This window comes from Passer domesticus, chromosome 9 (assembly GCF_036417665.1).
Source record: "Passer domesticus isolate bPasDom1 chromosome 9, bPasDom1.hap1, whole genome shotgun sequence".
Taxonomy (NCBI): Eukaryota; Metazoa; Chordata; class Aves; order Passeriformes; family Passeridae; genus Passer; species Passer domesticus.
The window spans coordinates 346,052-371,632 of NC_087482.1; the positions used below are offsets into that span (position 1 = coordinate 346,052).

Here is a 25,581-nt window from a genome sequence, read left to right on the forward strand (position 1 = left end):
TTTCTTATTTGGTTATGGCCTACCCCGCATTTGCACTCAAGTGTTATTTGACTCTGCACCATTTGAGTATTTTATATTTCATTCTAAGTATTTTGCACACTTCAACATAAGTAGAAATAGCTCTGTTTTGTTTTTTCCCCCCTTCATCCAGAAGCAAAGCATCCTTGTGGCTGAAAACAGCCTCTTCAGCAGCTACCTCCAGTTCCTTGAAAAAGGGAAGACTTGGTACAAAATGTGGGTGACCATCCCCAAGAGTGAACCTCTTGTTCTGTATCTGCAAGGAAGCAGCCAGGTAAGATGGCATTCATGAGGGCTAACACACAGAAAAAGAAAAGCGTAAGTTTAAACATGTTGAGCTGAGAAATAGGTCAAAGAATTTGGCTTGGTTTCAACACCAGAACTGAATTTCCTATTCTGAATATGGCACAAAGCCTCAGAGATTTTAGGTTACCCTGTTACCTGTACTTACTGCTGATACAGTTGTGAGCACATGTTAAATCTTGTTGCTTCTCCATTCAAATTTTTAGCAAAAAAAAAAGAGGACACAACAAGGATAATTAGGTTATTCTTTAGCTTTTTTAAGGTTTCAGGCAGGTGTACTCAAGGGTTTTATTACGTTGTCGTTAGGAAAAGCACTTTCCTGTTAAACATATAGAGCTGCAAAGGAGGCTGGACATTGCGATTTCTGGAGCTGCTGGTTCAAGCTTCTTTTTTTTTTAAATCTAGTTCTGGTTTGATGAGATAGAGGAATTTGTGAAAATTTAGATGTTCTTCAGCCTGAAAAATTACAAAGTTCCTTGTCATAGCATCATGGGGTTTTATCATTAATTGAAATACTTACATTTGTAAGAGGTTTTTTCATCTCTAAATGTACTATTGAAGCTAACTAGCACTTGTGTGTGATGAAAATCAAGGGATAGAAACACCTATATCCAAACTAGAAATACCTGTCATGCTTCCTTAGCATTGAAGAACGACAATGCTGAAAGGAGATTCCCCTTATCCAGTTTTGCATGTGGCATTTGACACATTTATACACAGCTTTTTTTATCTCCTGTGTGGGATGGAAGTAGTAATGGAACTGAATTCAGCCAGCAATTACTCTGCTGTAGTTGTCGTGATAAACATATTTTCTTTTTATTAGCACCTGTTTGTGGCTAGGAAGACTCGAGGAAATAAATTTTCCCTGTGGTTTTATAAAGGAATTCAGAGTAAAGCTCACCCTGTATCTGATCGACAAATACTACGCCTTGTCATTAGTGCTGTGTTCATTTCGCAGCTTGTCAGGAGGAGCACCTCTGGCTTTGAGTAAATTTGTGTAATATTTTAAACATAGTGCTCAGAGGCTGAAAGCTTGAATTTGGAGCTTCAGCCCCCTTGGCTTCATCTGTGGTTCCAACCCCACAATGGGTAAGCCTCCAATTTGTCCTGCAGACAGTGAGATGCCTGGTTTCCCTCCTAGTCAGTGGGACATGCGTGGCTGAAATTAAACATTGGAAAAGCAAACAGCCTCAGACAAGGCACTAAAACAAAGGCAGCAAATCCACTCTTTGGCTCTCTCTGGAGCCAGGGTCTGGAGAAAGAAACAATGCTCTAAAAAGCCACACAGAGAGAACAGCTTCACCTGCAGAAATTTTGAACTGATGCTTAAGCTGTGCCTCAGCCAAGGGCCAGTGCAAGCCCTGCATCCACACAAAGCAAGCCAGCTTGTCTCATATTTGGGCAAGGAGAGTGGAAATAGAAGGAGAGAAGTTTAAATTCTTTGGCCTTCCTCACACAGAAACAATGTGTATCATCTAAGAGGTGGCAGGGGTGAGAAGTTGAGAGGACTCAACACCCCTTACACAGTATGATTGAGAATTTTTCCTACTGCCCAACTATTTGTTGCAGTACAGCACAAATAATAATCCATAGACATAAATCACCTGCATTCAGTGCACACTCAGTGATGCTTGATTCTGCAGGTCCCACCTGACAGTCATGCAAAGCCACAGATGGAAGCTGAGGAACTTCTCTGCTTCAGTTGCTGTGTACTTTGTCCATGTCCTGCCAAATTTGATCTTGAGCCTCTGCTGATATTAGTAAGATCCTATTTTTTTTTTTTTGCCTTTGGCACTGATTGTCAATTTTATGACAGTTAAATTTATAGGTTAGTGTTCTCAACTATTTTAGCGGTGAGAGAATTCTCCCAATAAAGTATCAAGAAAGCAAAAGAACAAGGTTATTTATCTTACATTCCAAAACCAGCATTTACTGTCAGGAATGAGACTATAAACAGAAAAAGTTGTTCCTTTCTTCAAGGGCCTGCCATTCCCATTTGTATACTTCAATTTGCATCCAACTGCAAGAAAAAATTAGGAAGTCCAATTTCTTGATATTAATCCAACATTCTTGTTAATTCTGGTTTACATAGGATATATTAAACTTCTGAGGAAAATGTCTTCCAGAGCTTCATTATTGGTGGCTGAATGTCTGGAATCAGTTGGGAGCCACTCATACGCTTAAATATTCTTTTCCCAGGCATAGTTCTGTTTTGCATAACCAGCTCCGTGGATCTCACAGACCTCTTTAGACCTGCAAAGAAGCATTTCAGTGCCTGAGATGTGTATTTTGGAATAATATTGCCAACAACAGAATTAAAGGTCTTGAAACATAGAGTAAAGCATGATTGTAGAAGTTTGAAAGTCGGGGGATTATTGTTAAGAAGAACAAAAATAATAGCTGCCTCTTGGGAAGAAGGAGCAAACCAAGCGGAATCTGGAGCTTTGAATGCAGTGAAAGCTTCTTCCTCTGCACCCCTGGCCCTCACACCAAAGAAGTGCAGGTAGAAACATGACTCACATATTTAAAATAGCACGAAAACTGCTCTTTTTGCTCTTTTGTTCCAGGAGAATGAATTAATCCCCTGAGTATTCACAGTTCAAATCTTGCATAAGACTTTATGCATGAGAATTCCCAGCTTATTTAGGTTTGGGAATCATACCAATTTGATTTGTCCTCAAATGTAGTCACAATTTGTACAACTGTTTGTCGTGCTTATCTCAGTGAAATTATAAGAGTTTCCTTATAAGCAAAGACCACTTCAAGTGTAAGGAGAAGCAGTTTTAAGATAAATTAGTCTTTTCAAGGGCTCCACCTGGACCTTTTGCCCCCACTGGCCTTGTAAAATGCACAGCTGCTTGCAAAGCTCTGACATGAACTTACCTGAGTAAGACACGCAAAGGCTTCCAGAGTAGCTGGAAAAGTAATCAATTTAGGAGAAATATGAAGGGTAAAACTAGTATGGCTAGGGCTAGTCTATTTATGTATATATCAGATCAAGCTTGATCCAAGAGAAAATTTTGCTTTATAAAGAAGAGAAATTTTCCATTCATCATGTAAATGTGATTTACTTTTAGAAAATAAGGGAGTAGCTGAGTTTGAAATTGAACTCAGGGTTTTTGAGAAGTATTTTTTTTGCTTGCCTGTTGATCCTGTTTAGTAGAAGTTTTACCTGGCCCTGCACTAAACTCTGCTTGCCCTTTTTTGATCCTGAAGATTACAGGAGTCTCTCAATGACTTGTGTAAGGTTGGGGTTAGATCATGAGTGGATAAAGAGTGGAGTTTGGGTAGAAAAAATCATGGATTTTCTAAGCCCACTCTGAAGTAGTAGGGGGAAAATGCCATTGGTGGGTCATTGTTGTCCAAAAGGGCTTATACACTGCAAAGAGCTGTGCGGTGCCAGAGGCATGTCTATATGCAGGGGTGCCTGAAACAGAACTGCCTGTGTGGTGGCACTGAGTAGTCTGTTCCCAGATCTTAAACCCTGGGTGTTGCAATGGCTGTAACAAAGTAATAAATACATGCTGCTCTAATGACCTAAATAAATAACCCATTTGTGTTGTGCTGCTGAGAGTCAAGATGAGTGCACTGTCCTTTTGATTGCTGACATTATTACACATCCATAAATTTTTATCTATCCCTCACTCACTATCTGAGGAAAATAATTGTAATCAGCCCTAAAGTGAAGCTCTTTCAGCACTGGGTATTTTGGTTTGATGAAATACCAGTATCATGCAGTCATACTATGTTGCATGCAGAAATATTTTTTTTAAAAAATACGGTTCAACCAGCCAAATCCTGTAGGCTCTTAAAACGAAAACATGAATTTCATCTCTCTTATAAGGCCTGTAAATCCTACTTACATGCTCAGTATAAGGCTGTAATTCCTCATGGGTGCGTAATAGCTGCTGGATTTACTGGGCTTTAGGTAGGAGGAAAGGGCTCAGCGGCAAAGGACATCCACAGATGCTGCTGGTCCCAAAGAGAAGACTGGGTTGGGGGTGGGGTATTCCTCAAGGCCAAATGCTTCACCTTTACCTCTCAGTAGTACAGCTTTTCAGAGATAATGTAAATCCCTTCCTTTTGGATCAGGCAGGTACAGACAAAGTGTCAAGGGCAGCATATTAAGGGAGGATGCAAGACCAAAGGCAGACTGCTTAATTTGCCTGTGTCTGCACATGTTGGGTAGGTGTAACACATACAATTCAAACATCAATTTGCTCTTACAGTGCACTTTGTGGCTACAAATAATATCATTTGTCATTGTCATGGGCAACCTACAATTTTCCATTTGACAAGTCTAAATGTCTACTCTTCCAAACCAAGACCAGTGAAACAGGCATGGTTGAGCATGCATGTGCTCTTGTGCATTTGTGTTCATCAGTTTCATGTTTGCTTGCTTGAGCAGTGCCACGTGTACAGGAGCTGCTTTGTACATGCCAGTTCTTCTGCATGGGCAAGACCTTCCTGTTTTTAGGGATGTGGCTGTGGTTTTAGGGAATAGAAACTGTGCTGAATTTAGGACAACTAGTTACACAAATGGGAACTGAGTGTAACTTTAGTGTTTGGCCTAAAGCTGCCTTAAATCTCCTTGAACAGTGCTTGGTCTTTAAGCAGTTGGACTCCGGCATTTTTGCATGACAATAATAAGCAACAGGTGAATAAATCAAGAAGCCTGTATTGATAAATGGTGATACATATAGTCTGCATTGATGTGAGCAGTTTGGTACTGGAATTACTTTAGACAAAGTGTGAGAAAAGTAGGCATCTTTTTTGGCCATTGTTGTCAGAGTTTTGGTCCTCTTCCCGATTTACCAAGGCATCTGCATTTGGTATGGGCTGACAAAAGAATGACTTTGCCACTTCTCTGTGGGATGCTTCGTTGGCTTTGATGTGGGGCTGCAATGCAAGCAGCTGCTACAGAAGGTGACAGCTTTGTACAGATGCTTGATGTCTGTGTGATTCAAACTTCAGTTTGGGGACTCATCTTTAGAAACACTTTGCTGGGAGCAGTTGAAGAGGTTGCTTGGCCATGGCACACCTTGCCTTGCTAAAATATGTCTTTCTTGAGAGCTTAGGAGAGGAGTTGGTTGATGCTCAAGATGTGACTGTTAGAGAGCTGTATTGCTCCTTAGATCTGTGAGTCAATCTGGCTTTGAAAAGATGGTCAAGAATTTGAGCACTGGCTCTCTTGACATCTCTCAAAGGCATCATAAATTACTGAAAATCAAAAATTCTTTTCTTTCAAAGACTTTTCCTTTGCCCTTTAGTTGCCTTGGTATCTCTCAGGGTCCAGCTTTGCTTAATTGCTTCCTTTTAACCAATCCTACAAAATGTCCCATGATGTTCAAAAGGGACAACATCAAACTCTTCTAAGCTGGCTCCCATTGCCTGTATATAATGCAGAGGAAATTTTGTAAAAGACACACGCATAAGTTACATGACATTATATGAAAATCCCCGGCCATACTTACTGTGAAAGCAAATCAGTGAAATAAGAACAAAGCACCACTAAGCCATTGCTTTTTTGCTGGTTTGCAGTCAGTACTGCCTTGTCCCTGCTTCCTTCGCTGCAGCGCTGAACAAGGAGCCTGGGACTGCGTCCGTGTGCTGCCTGCAGTGTGTGCCTGCTGGCTCCGTGCAGTGTACCCCGCCTCCCGCCTCAAACTGTATTTGGTCCTGAATCCTTACATTTGTTTTCTCTCCTTTAGGATGGACGAAGCCCACGTCCAATCCCTCTGCCTGGCTATGAAGTCAGTTTACCAGGTTCTGGTGAGAAGTTTGATGTGAAGCACGTTTTTAAGCTTTGCCAGTCCCATCAAACTCTCTATTTCAGTGCAGAAGATGAAGAGCTGCAGATTAAATGGATGGAAATTCTCACCAAAGCTGCCAAAGGGGAGACTGAGGATACAGCTGAAGGGCTCAGCAACCCATAGAGCAAGATTAATTTCGTTTCTTTCCTACGTGCTATAAACCATCACTTGAATTTGGTATTCCTGGCACTTTGGAATCTATATGGCTTTATATTTTCATGTGTTTGCATAGGAAGTTCAGTGGTTTCTCACCTTTTATTGTACATTTTTCAAGTACAGTAGTTACCTGCCATATATTATGTTAAAGAAAAAAGTAGTTATAGTCGTTGGTGGTGTCAGTGCTGGTTTTAAAACAAAAGACAAGGAGCAAAGCATTAATTTTAACAAAGGTAATGGAAAATCATGTCTTGTTTTCCTAAATGTATATTTTCCAGTCCTTTTGATTGCTGTTGAGTGCAGGATGTGTATAGTCTGTGATTAGTTCTATAAATGCTGCCTTTTAAGTTAAATGTTGTAAAGGCTTGTGCTGGCCACTGACATTCCATTCTCTGCCTTGCCCTCCTGGTAAGGTCTTTGTGATATGTGAGCAATGTACTGAGTATTTTCCTGTTACTAAAACCATGTCTCTGCTGTTTTGAGATGAGCTGTTCAAATGACAAATACTGTAGAAGGGACTTTTAAAAATTACTGCAAATGGTGCAGAACAGAACATTAAGAAGTCTCATTGATTTAAGCATTTATTATACTGATTGCTTTCTTCTGGAAACAATACCTTCCTTCGTTCTATTGGAACCCATTTTGATGTAAGTGAACAAGCATTTTATACTGCAAACTGGGTTATGATCAATAAACAAGAACATTTTTAGTACATACCATACAAAAAGGTGACTTTTTTTGTTGTATTGGTTAATTTAAGTGGCCGAAATTTTATTTATATACTTTGTAAATAATGTTTCATAAGTATTTTAAGAATTTTGAAAATATCTCAGCTAATTAACAGGATTTAGTACACAGTGTAAGAGATATTTGTATGAACTGAATTTGTAATTTAATTTCCCTGTTCACCTGTTTTTGTCTTATTTTCAAACATAAGTGCTTATCTATTTAAATAAAAATTCCAGCAGTTAACTCCTGAGCCAGATTTCCAAGGCACAGCAAAGTTTAGGTCAACATTTAATATAGGTTAAAAAAAATTATAAAAGTCTAAAACAAACAAGTCTAAAAAAGGCATGTCTGTTCCTAGTCGTAGTAAGCATGTAGTATCAAAATGAAATAAAATCTGTCACAGTACTGTATTTTTAAATGGTTTGGTTTAACTTTTGTTTCCTCTTCAACCTTCTACATTTTCTGATATTGATAGATAGGAAGAAATGCTCCATACAGACAGAGTTTTTTAGGATTGGTGAAAATTAGTGATCTGCATCAGTGAGTATTTTTTTGGACCTACAGAAAGGGAATTATACTTGTTTGGGGTTTGGCTTATTTTTTACACTGGTGAATAAATCACATATCTGACGTCTGTGATGATAAAAAATTAGAGGCCATGTGTTTGGTTATCTACTGGGAAATTTTCTTGAGACTTGCATCTTTCTTTCCTACCGACCCTACACAGAAAAGATTGTTTTTACCATGAAAAGGAATTCTTTCCAGTGTGTGTTATTTCTTCCCCCAAGCTTCCTTGAAAAGGTAATGATGTAGAGTGCTTGCCTTGAAAATTTACTCATTTAGTAACATTTCTGGTTTGGAGGTGGGGGTTTTGTTTGTTTGTTTACAATGTGTTAACATTCTCTCATTCTATTATTTTAAGCAAATCAAGGGAATTGTGCTTACTGAACACATTAACAAACCAACATGCTGTAATGCAAGAGCAAAGTGCCCTCAGAGAACAGCCCCAGGCTACAGAATGCTGTTGTGGGAGAGTCTTTCTTGGTTGGCATTGATTGACCAGCACAAGGTCCCAAAATACAGTGCTGCTGTGAAATCACAATCAAATGCTCTGAGAAGTCAGTACACATCTCTGAAGGCTTGTCCTGAATTTACAGCAGGATCCAATCTCATCCAGATCAAAGGCTGGAGGGTTAGGACCTTTGTTTCATTCGCCTTCCTCATCTTCTCTCCTTTGGAAGGAAGTAGGAACTCCTAAAGCTGAAGAAATAGGTGTTGTTGACACTATTTCTCATAAAAGCTGCAAGCCTTAGACTTTTCTTTGTCATAAAAGGAAAGTTTTTCTGAGCTCAGCCTGCTTCTGTGCAGAGGGATTAAGCATCCCATAAATACTACATACGCCTTTGTATTAGTGCATAAATAAGACTTAAGCCACTAATAGCCCCTTTCTAGCTCTACATAGCACTGAAGTATATATGCTGGCCATGATAAGACCAGAGGAAAAAATTTTGATGTGGCAGCAGCAGTAAAGTTCAACCAGGGGACTGAATTTTGATGAAGTGGGGATGAAAAGTACAATACCCATAGCTACAGTGTCCTGACATCAGCACATTTCACAAAAGATGCCCAGATATCATGATAAGCCAAGAACCTTCCCTGTGCATAAGCGATGTGACCTGTGGAGCTGCACCAACAAATCTTCTCCACTTTGCTGCTTGCAGCCATGAAGTAAAACCCACCAGGTCTTTCTGACTCTGCCTGTCAGGTCAAGGCACCAGACCCTACCTGCCTCACAGACATAACATTCCTTCTCTGAGCATGGCTGGGGCAGAATTAAACCAAGCTCTGGTGCTCTGGGCTCTCAGGCACTGCAGGATGCCAAAGTTCTGCTGTGTTTGGGAGCTAAACCTCACAAATCTTGTGAGAGCTTGTTTGGTCCTTCCTGTCAACAGCCAGATAAACCTTTCCTTTGCTTCTCCAGGAGCTGTTGTCATTCTCCAAGGTGCCCATCGTCTCTTGCCTGAATTAAACCGATGTCTGCCACCATTTTTTTCTGTATTTTTTTTCTGTAAATTGACAATCACAGATTAAGGATTTGAGCAACCCTGGATTTGCTTTAGAAAAATTTCATTAACAAATCAATTAGCTGTATTTAATTTCATTCCCACAAATTCTTCATTCTGAGAGTTTATTTATTAATTTTCTTATTAAAATGTGGTGTTATGCCTTCAGAAAGAAGAGCTGGCAAAGGCAAAAATACAAAGAACTGGCAAGGGAAGAAGGCAGTGACAGAGCAGACAGACAGGGCCAGTCTCCAATTATTTATTTCCTTCCTAGAGGTGGGATGCATGTTGGTGGCTCATTTTGCAAGTGGTGAGAAAGTGAGGTGATCAGAATGAGGAACAACATTAAACTAAGACTCGGAGAGACACAGCATTCCAGAAATTATCTGGATCCACTTGATCCAGCTACATCATCTCCACCTACATTTAAGCCTTTGGTATTGTACAAGCAATACCTGAGCTCTACTGCTGTCATCTTTGAGCTTGGACAAGACTCAAACCAAGACTACACAAAATCAAACCAGTCCATTAAGAGGCCTTATTTGAAATCAATGTCTCCATTCAAAATGATGAAGAAGGAAGTTGTGTTTTTGCTAAATGATGTGTGACCTTTTAATATCTCTGACTCCAAATTGCTCATGAGTATCTAAAGGATCAGGGGTATTGTCTCCAGAGTCCATCAGGGGCAAAGTCGGCATGGACAAATCTGCTGAGAAACAGGAAAACTGTGAAATGGATGGTCCTTACCTGCTGTGTCTGCTGCAGACCATCAGCACCACAGAATCTGGGCCAGGTTTTCACATCAGCAAGTGGGACTGATCCATTCAGATGGACTATTTATTATTCACCTTAATCTCTTATAAAAAGGCTAGATTTCAGTATGCTCATTTGGTTTACTCATTTTCCAGCCTCTCTTGGGTATGATTGGTTGCACAGGGTTCATTGACTGAGGGTTTAAGAGAACTAGTGCCACCATATCAATGCCTGGTTATGATCAAATAAGGATTTTTGCTAAATCATGTAATCACAGTATCGTTTGGATTGGAAGGGACTTTAAGATCATCTTGTTCCACCTCCTACCATAGGCAGGGACATCTTCTGCTATCCCAGAGTGCTCCAAGCCCCAACCTGGCCTTGAACTCTCAGAGGATGGGGCAGCCACAGCTTCTCTGTGCCCAGGCTGCACCACCTTCACCAGGAAGAATTAAATTATTATTAATTTATTAATTATTAAGATATATTTCTTAAATCTGAACCCCATGAGTCCCCATGAGGTGAGCACAATCATACACATGTATGTAAAACTGCTTCTAAAGGTGATGCAGGCAAGGGAATGTGAATCCCAGATCTTTTTTCTGTTTTCATGAAATTCCTTGTCACTGACATGCTCACAGCTGCTTGAGAGAGAAAGATGACAAACCTGTGAGTTTCTTGTTTCATGCTGGAACTGCTCAGAGAGATAAAATACAGCAGAGCAGTGAAAATGAGGGATATGTTTTTATGTCCATTATAAGCATCTTCAGAGATGGAACAAAGTAATCACTGTGCTGGAGCACACTGGCACTGCGTTTTATGTCTGTCTCCCTTCTCCAACAGTGATGTGGAGATGAGGCTTGTGGATTTGGGTTCTGTACCCTCCCAGAACATACAGCATAGCCAGGTGAGGAACCTGTGTCCAGCCATGGCCATGACAGATGTGAAGGAACATGTATGGATGTGTGACTGCCAGCTGCCCGACACTCAAAGATATCCCAAGCTAGAGATGGTACCTGGCCTTTAATAATCCCTTAGAGGATTTTTGACCTTGAACTTAGCTGATGAGATTTTTCACTGTAAATCCTATTTTTTTTTTTATATCCACAATATCCTGTGTCAAAGAATTCTGTACCTAAACCCCACCTTGGCTGAAAAGTTTTCTCCCTTTTTTGAAGCTGTAGTGCTGGCACCTTCCAGGTCTGGCACCTTCCAGGTCTGGCCTGGGAAGCAGCACTGAACAGCTTCCCTTTAAACTTCCTCAGGACCCTGAGGTTGCACAGAACTCTCCTGGGTCTTCCCAGGTGTCTCTTTCTGCAGCTAAAGAGTCTGTTTCTTTGTTCTTTGCTGGGTAGCTCTGATCACATTTGTTTCCCCTCCTTGAGTCTCCTTTCTTTAACCACACAGTACATGAGGTGGGTCAAGGGCAGATGCTTGGGCAGGGAATTTTTTTTCTCACATTTCTGTCCCACACTGTTTATATCTGGGGCAAAGAATACTTTAATATTTTCCCTTTTCAGCATCTTGTGCCATTTTGACTGTCTTGAACAATAGTGATGTGGCATGGCTTTGCTGGTGGGCAGTATTTCTCTTGCTCAGTCCCTTAAGCCAGCTGGAAGAAAAAATATTAACCAATATCAGCTCAGTCTGTTTTGAAGTTGATGCTGGACACACATATCCTTCAGTCACTGTCCTTTGCTAAATGAGCAAACTGACAATGTTGCAAAGCATCTGCAATTATATTTGAATGCACCACTTAGAGACTGTGACAAATCCACTATGTGAATTGAAAAGAGCAAAAGGTTAAAATAAAAATTGCTTAATAAAATTGTGACAATTCATTTAAAACTGCACAGGGGAAATGCAGAGCTGTGAAAAGCACTGAACATCCACTATAAAATAAATCTTTATTTGCTAGAGTGGACACTGGGCAGCTCCTTGGCTGGTACAAATGAATGGATTTAGTTACAGCTCTCTGTTAAATTAGCTGAGGATCCGACCATAGAGCTTTGTTTGATCTTTAAGCATTTCTGCTTTCTGCCAAGGCTGAGATAATCAGCGATTTACAGCACAGCTTTTGCTGTCTCAGGAAATTTGAGCAAGATGTCCACTCTACATTTGAAGACGAGGCCCAGCAGGTTTTCATTGGTCTTGGCTTGCAAATAGTTAATGTTCTCCCTCTACAGTGAATTTCCCACCATTTCTCCTAGCACAGAAAAAACCCAACACTACAGTATTATTCCAATAGCTGGGGGTTTTGGGGGTTTTTTTTGCCTGAGAGATCAATTTTGTGTCAAATTTGTGGCATGTTAGCAATTCTTCCCTGATTTTGAAGTCTGCACTAAGTTTAGGATAATAATGCATTTCTGTAAGTCTGTTATGAAATTGTCACTCAGGAACAGCACACTAATGCTTTACTATGCTCCTTAGAGATTGCTTCCTGTTGCTGTTTTGAAGGGATAAAAGCAAATCTAATATGCATCTCATGCAAGGGTCTAAAGCAGTTGCTGGTTTCACATGAGCTCAATCCTCTTCTGAGTTATGCAGACCAGATTCCCCAGGATTTGATAATGTGTGCCAAATTCACACAAACCTTACCACAGTGCCATGGTTCAGGACCGGTTCTGAGCAGGTTCCACCAAGTGAGTGATCTTTCTCTGAAATTAGGGGAATTTACTTGATATTTACAAGGGCATATAGTGATAGGACAAAGGGAAACTAAAGGAGGGTAGTGTTAGACTGGATATTAGGAATAAATTCTTTACTAGAAGGGTGGTAAAGCCCTGGCACTGGCTGCCCAGAGAAGCTGTGGCTGCCCCATTCCTGGGAGTGTCCAAGGCCAGGTTGGATAAGTCTTGGAGCAGCCTGGGCTAGTGGAAGGTATCCCTGGCCATTGCAGGGGGTGGAACAAGTTGGACTTCAAGGTCCCCTAACCATTCTGTTTCTATGTTTAACTGAGGCTTATCAAATATGAAGCTCATCTCTGGTAGAGAATAACCAGGTATAGAATGAATATCCTGACATTTGTAAAAAGTAGATATTAGGAGAAGGAAACCCATTTATTGAATTTGCAAGACCATATCAGCTTAACTGGAATCGTGCTGATTAGCCCCAAACAATGCTGGAGGAGATAGTTTTTGTGAGTGCTCACAGCAACATTTTATCTTGGATTGAAGACAAAAACGGTTGTTCTCAGAGTGTTTGTTTTTTCAAGCTACTGACAAACAGAATGTGTATTGATGCCACTTGGCCCGTCACACTGTATTTATTAATTTCTATAAAAGAAGGAACAAAGAAGTTCCCTCCTCGAATTAGTTTAGCATTTTCAGGCTCTGATGGGATATATGTACCTGTGTGCTGCTGTGTTTTTCTATACTGTGGCACTGGACTGCACTTAATGTTAATACAAGAAAATAGTTCCTGAGCTGTGGCCCCAAGCTGAATCCTCCCTAACACCTACTAGAAACAAGGAAAACACACTGGAGTTTGCAGCAGGCAAGCAGATCACATGTTATCAGCCATTAACCATCTTTACACAAGCATGGCAGAGCTCTGTGCCACTAATAGCCGAGGGGAGTCACTGGAAGAGCCAAAATGGAGCTGGGTGTGGGCATACAGCGTGTCCTTGGCAGAAAGGACTCTCCAGGTCCCTGCATGGAGTATTCCCTGCTACAGGACCAGGTTGGTTTCTTCCACACCAGGGAACATCACTGCTCCTTGCTGACAGAAACCACACTTTGTTCCCACATCTATCACAGAATCACAGAATGGTTTGGGTTGGCAGTAACATTAAAGCCCATTTTGTTCCACTCCCTGCCTTGGGTGCTGTGTCCAGTTCTGGGCCCCCCAGTTTAGGAAGGACATGAAGGGGCTGGAGCATGTCCAGTGAAGGGCAACAAGGCTGAGGAGGGGTCTGGAACACAAGTCCTGTGAGGAGCGGCTGAGGGAGCTGGGGTTGTTTATCCTGGAGAAGAGGAGGCTCAGGGCAGACCTCATCACTCTCTACAACTCCCTGACAGGAGGGTGCAGCCAGGTGAGGGCTGGGCTCTTCTCCCAGGCAATCAACATGAGGATAAGAGGACACAGCCTTAAGCTGCACCAGGGGAAGTTTAGGCTTAACATAAGGAAAAGATTCTTCACAGAAAGAATGGTTTGACATTGGAAAGGGCTGTCCAGGAAGGGGGTGGAGTCACTGTCCCTGGAGATGTTTAAGAAAAAACTGGACGTGCCACTCGGTGCCCTGGTATGGCTGACAAGGTGGTGTTAGATTATAGGTTGGACTAGGTCATCTCAAACATTATTTCCAACCTAGTTAATCCTGTGATACTGTGAGTGAAACCTATATCTGGGAGAGGAGGAAGAAGAAAAGTCAGGGGGCAGAGTGAAGCTATCTCCCTGAGCCAGCAGCACACCACTGATCCAGCAACAGATCTGACAACCCAACACATCACTACATATCAATTCTAAAGGTCACATTTTTCTTTCAGCAATCTAATTGCTGAGCTTTTAGCTATCACACCTGTGCATGTGTGATCTGATTAAACAGAAGCTGAAGCCGAGAGCTACTATTCTCCTTTTCAACAGTTACAGAAAAAGCAACAGGGTCTGCCTAAGGCTCTGAGCAGCGTAGGCAAACCCAAGACTCACTGCCTGGGTCTGAAGGGCTGATGCTCAGCTGAGCCAGCCTCAGCTCCTGAGGCTCAGGGAAGAAGGGTGGCAGCAGGGCCAGCCAGGAGAGGAGAAAGGTGATCAGCTTGCTGATGTTGGAGGCTAGAAAGCTGGGATCTGGGAGCCTGTCCCTGTTTGGGTGGGCAGCGAGGGGCAGGCAGTCCTTGCCTGGCACCTGCAGCCATCCAGGCAGCTTTGCTGGGGACTGTCACTTCAGTAGTCTTGTGCCCTTGGCATGCCTGGAGCCAGCTCTAATAACTAGGATTTAAGGAAAGGAAATGTCTTAGGGCAATTTAGTGAAATCCAACAGTTAAATAATCCCTAAGAAAAAGCAGCAAGTATGTGGCTGAGGCTGCATGGCTTCCCCTGATACTGAAGGTGAAACCAGAGGCATTAAAAATTATGAAAGCACTCACCTCCACCTAGGGAGGTGAATGCTGTTCTGGGGTATCACACCACAGGGCTGCCTGTGGTGCTCCAGGACATGTGGAGCAAAACCAGTGCTGTTGGGTTATACGTTCCCTTACAAAGCAAACCTGAATGCTGCCATGAGGTGAGTAGAATTCAGGTGCTGCTGCTTAATTTGCTTCTATGAGTGCCTGTAAGGAAAGATTTGACTTGCAACACACTTGTGTTCAGCTTGAATTGTGTAACAGCAGCTGCAGGGGTAGTGGCTTACAGAAAAAAACTGCTTCTCTGTCTTTGGTATTCCTCCAGTTTCACTGGACTTGACTGAGGAGCTACAGTTTCTTGTTGACTTTAATTAGATTGATTAATATTTAACATTACTGGAAATACAAACCTAATTCATAAGCTGCAGCATTTTCAAAAATGCTGGGGTTTTGCTATAACGTGACCAAGCATTGCTTTTTGATTATGATTTAGTAGTAGAGATGGAAATAGCAGTCCTTTCTATCTGCAATATTCCTGAGGCCTCCCTGACAGATAAGCTCATAGGAAAGAGTGCTATGGCCAGCAGCACACTGAGCTGTGTCACCATCTCATGTGGGCATGATCCTGCTCTATTTGATGTTTCCAGAAAAGCCATAAGAGGTTTTTCAGTCTGTTTGGGTTTGGTGCACCTTGGAATTTAATCTCTCTCTAATCTGCTCCTGCAGACTATTTTTTTCCTTCTACTTCCAGGTGAAAAAAATAATGAGAGGGTATAGCAAGTGGAGGGAGTGTTAATAGCACCAGTGCTTGGTGTGGGCCCTAGACTATAGGCTCAGTACCAACACACAGAGCTTCTTCAGCAGAATCAGTGGTTCCTCCTCTTGTTTTCTGTGGACACACAGTGCAGACCATTAAAGGCCTTTTTTGGATCCACTGCCAGTGTCAGCAAATCAAGGATCTCAATGAACACTGCTGAGACCCAGACACATGGTGGTAATGCTGCAAGGGCAGTAAGTGGCAGGGGGTGGCGTGTCCAGGATGTGACAAGCACAAAATGACACACACAGCATGTGCAAGGCACTTGGGTTTCACCAAGTAACCTGTGCATGTTTGTGTGTGCCACCCAGCCGCAGATAGGATGATGGATCTGGGAACCATCCAGTGCGTTTAGTTGCAGATCCCACTGAAAACAAACACAACTTTGCAGACCATAAACTGGATGTATGTGAGAGATTCTGCTCCTGGAATATAACCACATACAGAGCAGTATACTGTGTTTGCAAGACCAGACCCATGAGAGCCAGACTGGGGTATCTGAGGCTCTGCAGGCTGTGAGCACCAGCCTGGCTGCATCGGCAACTGATGGCAGGCAGTAGAGGAGGACAGGCAGCGGGCGGGGGGCAGGCAGGAAGCAGGGCAGGCAGCAGACAGGTTAGCCAGGGCGGGCAGCGAGGAGCAGGCAGCAGACAGGTTAGCCAGGGCGGGCAGCGAGGAGCAGGCAGCAGACAGGTTAGCCAGGGCGGGCAGCGAGGAGCAGGCAGCAGACAGGTTAGCCAGGGCGGGCAGCGAGGGACAGGCAGCAGACAGGTTAGCCAGGGCGGGCAGCGAGGGACAGGCAGCAGACAGGTTAGCCAGGGCGGGCAGCGAGGAGCAGGCAGTCTCTGCCCGGCGTCGCGGCCGCTGCAACGTCCCCGCCTGGCCGCTGGTGGGGTGCCGCGCGGGCCGGGGAAGGGCCAGGCCAAACCCCGGGGCTGTCAGGGCACGGCGCTATCCCGGGCACGGCGGCTCCGGCGGCCGCCCGGCTGCGCCAGCCCCGAGCGGTCCCGCCTCTCGCTCCGCTGCCCTCCTCCCCCGCCCCGCGGGTGTCGCGGAGGGGCCGCGGGGCGGGCTCCCGGCCGGGCTCCAGGGATGGGCCGGCCCCGGCGAACGGCGGGCGGGTGCGGCGCACCTGCTGGGCGGCTCGGCGCGGCGGGGCTCGGCAGCGCTCGGCGGAGCCATGCCGGCTTCCACCACACCCGGGCTGGACGCTCCGCGCACCTCCGCGCCGGGGCGGGACAGCGGCGGCCCCCGCGGATACGCAGGTACGAGCGTGGTCCCGCGTCGTTCCTCGCACAAGTTCCCTCCTGCGTCGCAGCGGAGGGGAGGGAGGATGCCAGCGGGGGTAGCGGCGAATTACGATCAGGGTGCAGGATGTCTCCCGCGTAGGGATGCGGGCTGACCGGGGCAGGTTGCGGTATCCCTGGGCAGAGGTGTTGTATGCCCCCGGGGAGGGGCGCGGGAGACCGCAGCCGGGGTTGCATTACCTTCCCACTCAGCTCCGGAACCCCCCGGCCCTGTCGTCCCGCTCCGTGCCGCCTCCGGCCGGTCCCGGCAACCGCGGAGCGCGGAGGGGGCAGTGATCCGCACCCTGGAGTTCTCGGGCACGCCTCGAGACGAGTGTCCCGGAGCCGTCCCGGAGCCAGCCCGGCACGGGAGGGTCCCGGCAGGTCCCGGCGACCCTGGGACAGCTCTTCCAGGGCTGCACTCGGGGCGCCGAGCGGGGCCAGGGCTGGAGTGCGGCTCGGGCGGAGGGGCCGAGCGCCGCCGGGGCTGCGCACAGCAGCCGCGCTCCAGAGCCGTCCGAGCGGCTCACCCGGGGGGCTGCTGGGGCCCTGGGTGGCGGGGGTGTGTGTGACTGCTTCCAAAGAGGAGGCGCTGCGGTTCAGTGATAGAAGTTTGGGGTTCAGTCGCTGGGATGGCCACGGGCGCCGGGGACTGTCTGGCAAGGATGGAAAGTGCTGGCTCTCAGAGACATCGCTCCTGGGCGCATATCACCAGGCTGGGAAGGAAATTAAGATATCAGTGCTTTAATGGAATATGGTAATGCATTGAGGGGTGGAATGAGAAACCAGTCAAAGCTTTTTCCTTCTTATCTTTCTCTTCCCTGGAGTTTTGCTACTCAATTCGATTGCATAGACATCTTTTCAAATTCCACAACATCCTTTCAAAACCTCTTTGGCTTAAGTGGGTTCGATAATTTGGAGATAATGCGAGGTGACAGAGGGTTTGAACTGGTGGGAGATGTCTGCTGCACAGGGCTGTGGTGTTGGTGGGTGTCTGGGCCTGGAGAGAGCAGAACCAGGGTCTGGACCTGCTGGCCTGGCCAGCAGGAGATGCATATTCCCGGCCACAGCCACCTCTGGAGTCCAGGACCAAGGTGAGATGGAAGGATGCTGGAGCTTGGTGCAGTTGTGGTGACCTGCTTCTTGCTGGGGTTTCTTCCTCTTTTCTTCAGATCACACAGTAGATGGGCTTTTCTCTGTCTTCAATGCAAGCAGAGCTGAGTGCTGCTAAAATCCAGGGACCTCCTTCTCATGTGCAGCCTGTTCTCTCATATCCTTGCAATTTATTTGGCTCGTGAAGTTCTAACAAACTTCATTAATGACCTAATTTTGTTGTGCCTATAGAAATTGGCAAATGTATTTGGGCTAGTAGCATAGCAATGCTTTAAATTGTATCCTCTGAATGTGCTTGACTGTTTAATTTGAATTTAATATAGAAGTTAATTTGAAAACGCAAAACAAGTTCTGGGAAATGTGCTTAGAGAATTAATTCAAACACAAGGGTAGACTCTGTTGCTCTAGCCTGATAGTGTTGCTAATTACTGACTTTTTTCTTTTTTAAAAATAATGTATATTTGGCTGCTTTTATGTGGTGTGTCAAAGTCTTGTGGGGCTGGGTTTGCCCACACTAAAAGGAGTTTCGGAAGTGGCATGTCCTGTGTTACACTCAGCCTTTCTGATTCTTTGTAGGTTAATCTTGCTCTTTGTAGATCTGTGGCAAAACATCTAGAAATGCCAATCTGCCAGAAACTGTTTGGTGTTTAAGCTAGAAATCCACCCTCAGTTAATCCATTGGATATCTATAGACCTGGCTCCTCTCAGCCAGGACAACAAAGACCACTTTTTCCAAGCCAGCTACACCAAAACTGTGGCGCAGGAGTTCTCAGTAAGGTGCTAAACTGGAATATGCTGGATCAGGGCTTGGCTGTAGGACCAGCAGTCATGCTTGAGCCATGCAGCTTTGCCAGACCTTAGCCAGATATCGTCTCTTCATACTCTTCATGCTCTTCACGCTCTCTGCTGCATCATGGGGCTTTTCCATGGTGCAATTCCCCTTCGCAAAAATCCATTTGAACTATTGAGGCAGGTGTATGTACTGCTGGCAACCCTAAGCAGTTTAGACAGCTAAAATGATAGCTACTTGTATAATTTTAAATCAAACTCTTGTTCATCTAAATGTGACCATGTTATTTATACATTAGTGTTTGCTGCCAGTTGTTGCACAGTATTTATACAGTATCTTTCATTGCATCATGTCCTTATTGGTGATCCTTTTTGATGCTGAGTACCCCCTTACATTATTTCAGATCATGAGCAATAAGGTGATAATAAAGATTTGCACAGATAAACTCCCTCACATGTTCCTTTTGAGAGGATGAAAAAAATGTGGCAGGATTTCCATTTGAATTAACGCATGAATGAGAGAGAAATTAAAGGAAGTTCCTTAGTACAGCCCTGATGCCTGTAGTATTTAGAGGTCTTAGAGCTTCTTGAGAACAGCTGTGCGATTCCAACACCCTGCACTTTTCCTGGTCTTGCCTTCTTTTGAAGGACTGACAGGAGCAGGGAGAATGATCCCACCCTCTGACTGGGGAGAGTCAGCGATGTGCTTCCCTGAGGAGCTGTGGGAGCCTAGCCTGGCTTACCCTGAAGGAAGGTCAGCAAATGTGTAGGGCAGGAGCACGGGGCAGGGGAAGAGTACAACAGATGTCTGGAGCTGAGAAGAAGCCTTCTGTCCTGTGGCTGTTGTGCTGTCACAGCGGCATTTACAGTGTTACTGCCATGCTGTGGTAGTGTTCTGTGGGCACCGTAAATTCTCTGGAAAAGCCTCTGAGATCTTGAAAGTCTTGTGCCAGGTGACCTGAGCACTCTCCTGCCCTGTGGGAATCACCATGGAGCAGGGTGCTGTTGTCAGCCCATGCCACTGAGGTACTGCCGCCTCTGAAGCTCTCCAAATTATACTGGGGTCTTTCGGGTGAAACAGGAAAAAGAGAGAGGAGCACAAAGGCATATCATTATTTTTAGTCTGCTGAAGTCGGAGGTTCTGGCCCTCTGGTTATCCAGGGTGGTACCTTTTTTTTTTTGCTGTGGTTCCTCTCATTCCTTAATACCATTCTGTAGCTTTTTCAGACCAGGTAGCACATACTTCTGCCAACATAGAGATGGATTGACAAAAACATCAGTGCAGCCACAGACAGAGGGACAATAAGTACAGGATCTGGCAGAAACACTCATTATGACAGGCTTTAAATTAGTAAAAATTTACACAACAGCCCAGGTCTAACTGCTGGGCTGATGTCTGTAGTTGTGGTTCTGCTTTCCTCCACTTTCCAGACCAGGGAAGGGGAGAGGTTTCATGAGGTGGGAAATGCTGCAGGCTGCAGTGAATGCTCTATTCAGACCTAGTTGTGGAAGAAATTATCTAGCAGACACCACTGAAAGAAAGGGATGGGGTCTCCTGCTTAGAACAGATAGAAGTTGCAGTTTGCTGGAGGATAGGGGCGTGACAGCCTGTATTGGCCCAGTTGTAGCCTGGATGTTGGTGGCTGCGGTGGGATGCCGGTACCAGGGTGGATGTACCTGTGATGTGACTTAAGCTATCTGTTCTTTTGTTGTGAGCAACTTTAAGTTTTTCTGAAGTGAGTTTCCTTGGCAGTGCAGAGACTGAAGTCATGTTACTAAAAACTTACAGTTGCTCTTCCAGGACAGCAAAAACAAAGTTGTTCTTCAAAGCCAGGAGCGCTGCTGCTCTACAGTACAGATGCATAGAATTTTATCAACTTGTCCCTGCGATCCTCAGATGTGGTTCTGTTTTTAGGCTGCAGAAGAAAGCATGGATCCAAATTTCCATTTCCACAGGGCAGAAGGTGATACAACTTGGAATATATGGGTTTGTAATTTCTCCAGGGTTATTTCTCCTTTCTTGTTCTCCCATGAGCTCAAAGTCAAACTTTGTATTAAGTTATGTAAAAGAAGTGACAGTTGCAGAATGTCAGCTAATTGGCTTTATCTCCTGCAGTGCAAGGAGTTAATCTGGGTGGTTAGGCATTTGCACCAGGCACTGCTATTGCTTTGAGGGAAGGATTTTTGTGCTTGTCATTTAAGCATTAGTACAGTACAAAATAGAGAAAGAAGAGAGCTTTTGGGTTTTCTGAGTCCTGCACAGTGCAAGATTGTTCCCTGTGGTATTCTCCATGCTTCGTCCTAGCTACTTTAGGCTAGGCTAGAGAGACAGACTGTTAGGAGACTTCTGAATTTCAGCTAATGAATGAGGTGAGCTGAATGCTTTGGATCCAAAATATTGAAATTTGAAAAATCACAAGTCAGTCTTAAAATAAAGAAGCACCCCAATGACAGTGGTTAGCCCAGCATTTTCTGGGTGGTGTGGCATGGTCTATTTTAAAGGGCAAAAAACTGCTGCCAGTTTTGCTGGTCCCACTATGTCAGAGCCAGGACTTCCTTGGACTTTTCCCCTGGAAAAGCAGAGCATCCCCAAGAATCACTGCAACTCTACAGCAAAGAGATTTGTAACTATGGTAGAATTGGCGTGATTTTGCTTATTAATCATGATTGCCACTGACTTTTTATGTGCACTGTAGAGTCCTGCCTTCAATATTATGATGGAGACAAGCTAACATATAGGAGAAATGTTAGTTTTCATTTAGGCATTTTATTGATACGCTGTCTTTGAAATGCAGCTGCAGATAAGCAAGCATGTTATTCTAAAGAACAGTTTTGAGTGGCTGAGTGGATCAGGATTGGCAGAGAGGCGATTTTGCAGTCAGTGTGAATGTCTGCCTCTCATTTGGTTGTCAGATGACAGAGAGAAATGCAGAAGTTGCAGTATGAGCAACTGCTCCCCAAAATAAATCAATTCCTGTGTCTGCTGAGGGTCTCAGGGATGGGGTTGAGCTGGTGCCTGGACTACAAATGACCTTTGCAGCAGAGCAGAGGCCCTGTGGCCCAGCAGCATCTTTAGGGGGGTCAGTAGCTGCTTGTGGGGACAGCAGTCACAGCTACCTTAGCCCAGATAGGAGTGGTGGTGGCTAGTAGAAGCAGTGTTGGGGAAAGGGATGAGTTAACTGCTTGCCTTTCCTCCAATAGACCTGGGAGAGATTATTCCATTGTTATTTCTGGGATGAAATAAAGCCAGTCACAATGCTGCTCATGTATTCCAGACTCCTAAGCAGAGTAGCTTTGATTTGGAATGAATTTGAGGAGAGGTCAAAATGGGGACAGAAGTTGAGTAGGGTGAAGGGATGGTGTACAAAATTCCCTGAGTGCATGTGTGGGCTGGGAACAGTGTGTGGGGGGATGATTTGGCCTGTGGAACCTCAGAGAGGTGCAAAGGGCACATTTTGGGGTTTGATTTTTCCTGTTCAGAAGAGCAGAAATGTGTGCCTTCGTGTAAAAGCAGAATTACACCCAGGAAGGTTTTTGCTTACAGCCACAGTTATTTCCAAGATCTTTGCTATTTGATTGGGTCAAAAGAGGCATCTGGACTGGACACAGGGGTTCTACTTTGCTCTAAGTAGTGGTGCCCCACAAAACCAGGGTCAGTTTTTCACAGGCTCTAGTGTTTGGCCCATTATTCTTAATACCTGCAGAAATTTCGATTAGGACTAAGGTTTTCATTCATTTTAATCTGTTTCAGCCCAGAAGCTGAATTCTCAGGTGTAGCCATGTGCAAAGGAAGGACAGGACATGGGTCTGCCATTCTCTGCTCTGCTCTTTTGAGCTGCTTGTCATTCTGTGCATAACTCACCTGCAGTCCTTGACTTTTTAAATGGGAAAAAGCAAACACAGTGCACTGGTTCCTTGTCTTTATACTGGCATTCTTGTCAGTCTTCGTGCCATCTTGCAGCAATTCCTGTGTCCAGGGACGCTGAAAGCAGGTGTGTGTATTGACTTGTGCTGTTAATCGTTGCTGTGCCCGAGCAGTTCCTGGCAGGATTCTGCATGGCTCTCACTGAGCAGTTTGCAGGTTGCTCTGGTGGCTGTGGCCAAGCTGCTGGCTGCATGTTTCTCTGTGTGAAGCCCAGAATAGGAAAGCCAGACTCTGTCAGGAAAAGAATCAACCAGGAGAGAAGAAAGATAAAAAATAATAAAACCACAGAGAGGGGTTTTAAATGGGCTGTTGGTTTCTCAGCCCATGAGTGACTTCTCTCACCATAATAAAAGGCATGCTATTGCTAACATTTTCAGACTGGTATCTGAAAAATCAGTTATTCACAGAAATTCTTGCTGACAGTTGTGGATGCTAGGTCACAGCTCTGTGATATGCATTTCACAGCTTAACACAGCAAACCAAGGACAGGGTTAGCTTCAGATTGCTCTTGGGAAAGACTTAGGGAAGCCAAAATGGGTCAGCCAAGGGGAGGGAATGCAGGTAAGATCTGTATCATCCAGGCTTGTTTTGCTTAACAGGGTGGTTGGAAATTCCTCATGAAGAATAACAAACCTATATTCCATCATCTGTTTTAAAACAGGAAAGTGGCTTCAAAGGTAAAAGGTTGGAAAGTTTCTATATTCTTTACAAATCAGTTATTTGTGGAAGTGCAATTCCTATGTTTTAAGCTTTTTTGGCAAAAAAATTAATATATAACCGTCAAGTAGCCATCTGGTCCACCTAAAATTTCACATTGGGGGTGGATTTTTAGGGACTGAAATGTTTTTTGTCCAGCTCTGGACCCTTCCTCCTTGAGAACTTTTCTGGTCAAGGTAGGTCAGTGCAGTGTGGCCCCAGCCATCCATAAAGGTTGTGCCCAGTCTGGCAAGTGTTGCACATAAGCAAGAGGCCACCGGCCACATCATCCAGGCCCGTCTGCTCTTATCAGCCCTGTTCAGTACCCCAGCATGTGCATGTCGCTGTGCACAAGCCAGATCAAAGAGTTGGTGCAGGCAGATAACCCAGAGCCAGGCAAGGCAAATATGCAGCCAGGCTGAGCTCTGTGTCCTGCAGCACCCAGAGCAGTGGAGGAGAAAGGAGCATGTTGAGGGTGGGCAGGGGACATGCAGGAATGCTGCCCTTCCTCCAGGGATGCTGCAGGAGGCTTCCCATGGGGCAGCACACCACCTCTGTCCTGTCCACTTCTCTGGTGGGGCATCCTTCATCCTTCCTCTATCCATGGCTCCTAACAGAGATGTGCTTTCCCTGTGGAAATACATCTGGCATTTCTTTTGGCTTCTCCAGTGGCTGGCTTTCCAGCTAGTGGATCACTTCGCACCCTCTGCAGAAATGTTACAATTGTTTAATGAATGAGAGATTATTCATGAGTACTGGGAAAAAATAATGGTGAAAGTTGAAATTATAAACACACAGACTTCACTGGCCCAATGAAGGGCACCAGCAAGGATGTGCCCGCCAAAACCTGTCTGAGAACAGAAACTGGTGGCAGAGGTAAAGTGCACACTTGCCCTGGGACTCCCATGTTGCAGGTCCCATGGTGACCTGAGAGAATGGTGAGGCCCTGGCACAGGGTGCCCAGAGCATCTGTGGCTGCCTCTGGATCCCTGGAAGTGTCCAAGGCCAGGATGGACAGGGCTTGGAGCAGCCTGGGATAGTGGAAGGTGTCCCTGCCCATGGCAGGGGATGGAACTTTAAGGGTCCTTCCAACCCAAACCATTCTGTGATTCCATGAAAGCAATGCTGCCCAAAATGTGATGGATGTGGGAGTCTCAGCACCTGAACCCTTGCATGTTGTAAATTACATGTGCTGAAAAATCAGTTTTACCTACAAAACAGACCACAGAATAAAATGAAGGAAGTGGGTAGGAGTGAACTTGAGGTATGTGCTATAACAGAGGTGGGAGCAGAGAGCTTATTTAAGCATGGATTTGCAAATACAGAAATATATTCTCTTTAAAGACCTTTTTGCTCTCCTTAATTGCATGGAAATTACATATTAATGGGAGAACAAGCTTTTCTGAAAAAGTGTTTTTACAAATGTTTGATGGTGGCCTGTAAGAATCATCAGATATTGGGTTCCATCTTTCACACTTTAAAAATAGTTTTATCAAAGAAACACAGAATGTTTTATGGGAAATACTTTCATTCAGAAATGCTGATATGAGGCAGGTGCCAGAACCACATATTAATAAGCTGCATTTCTTTTGTCAGGTAATGTGCTGTGACAGATGCCTTCCTTAGGTACCTGCAAGTTTTACCCTGTGCCGTTGTCCAGATGTTCCTCTATGCGACTGACCCAGAGAAGCAGTCCTGTGGCTGCTGTTCAGTTCTTGCAGGTCCCCATCAGAATCTGGGGTGTGAAGCTCCCAGAGCAGTGGTGGCCAAGCCTGACCCTGCCTCTGAGGTGGTCCTTGCAGTGATGGGTGTGCAGAGGGCTGTGTTTCGGTGTATGTGGTTTGTGCCACATCTGAACCTCCAAAGCTTCCCCCAGGGGATAATTTTATAGTGCTGTACCTGTGTGTTGGAAGGCAGACAGGTCTGTAAGAACTTTCCCACATCTCCACAGCAGCTTCCCAGGGACTGCAGCACAACTGGGGACCTCGGTTAATCTCTGCAGCTTCTATAGCTTGGGTCTCGCCCTGCTCTTTTACTGTAGGTCTGGTATCATGTTTACA

The 25,581-nt window shown here is 44.8% G+C and overlaps 2 protein-coding genes across 13 annotated transcripts in view; both read left to right on the forward strand.

The window, feature by feature from the left end:
* Positions 1 to 7,429, forward strand: part of FGD3 (FYVE, RhoGEF and PH domain containing 3) — a 108,544-nt gene extending 101,115 nt beyond the window's left edge. For 5 of the 12 annotated variants that reach the window (XM_064431910.1, XM_064431916.1, XM_064431915.1 and 2 more), the window contains exons 18-19: positions 152 to 292; positions 6,033 to 7,429. In XM_064431910.1, coding sequence (XP_064287980.1) covers positions 152 to 292; positions 6,033 to 6,257 — 366 coding nt within the window. In that variant the 3' untranslated portion in view covers positions 6,258 to 7,429. The other 7 variants (XR_010368238.1, XR_010368239.1, XR_010368237.1 and 4 more) reach the window with 7 other exon arrangements.
* A 2,349-nt stretch (positions 7,430 to 9,778) lies between these two features.
* SUSD3 (sushi domain containing 3) overlaps positions 9,779 to 25,581 on the forward strand; it is a 33,275-nt gene continuing 17,472 nt past the window's right edge. The window contains exons 1-3 of the mRNA XM_064433244.1: positions 9,779 to 9,891; positions 10,679 to 10,847; positions 16,266 to 16,977. Coding sequence (XP_064289314.1) covers positions 9,779 to 9,891; positions 10,679 to 10,847; positions 16,266 to 16,977 — 994 coding nt within the window. The remainder of the gene's footprint in view (positions 9,892 to 10,678; positions 10,848 to 16,265; positions 16,978 to 25,581) is intronic.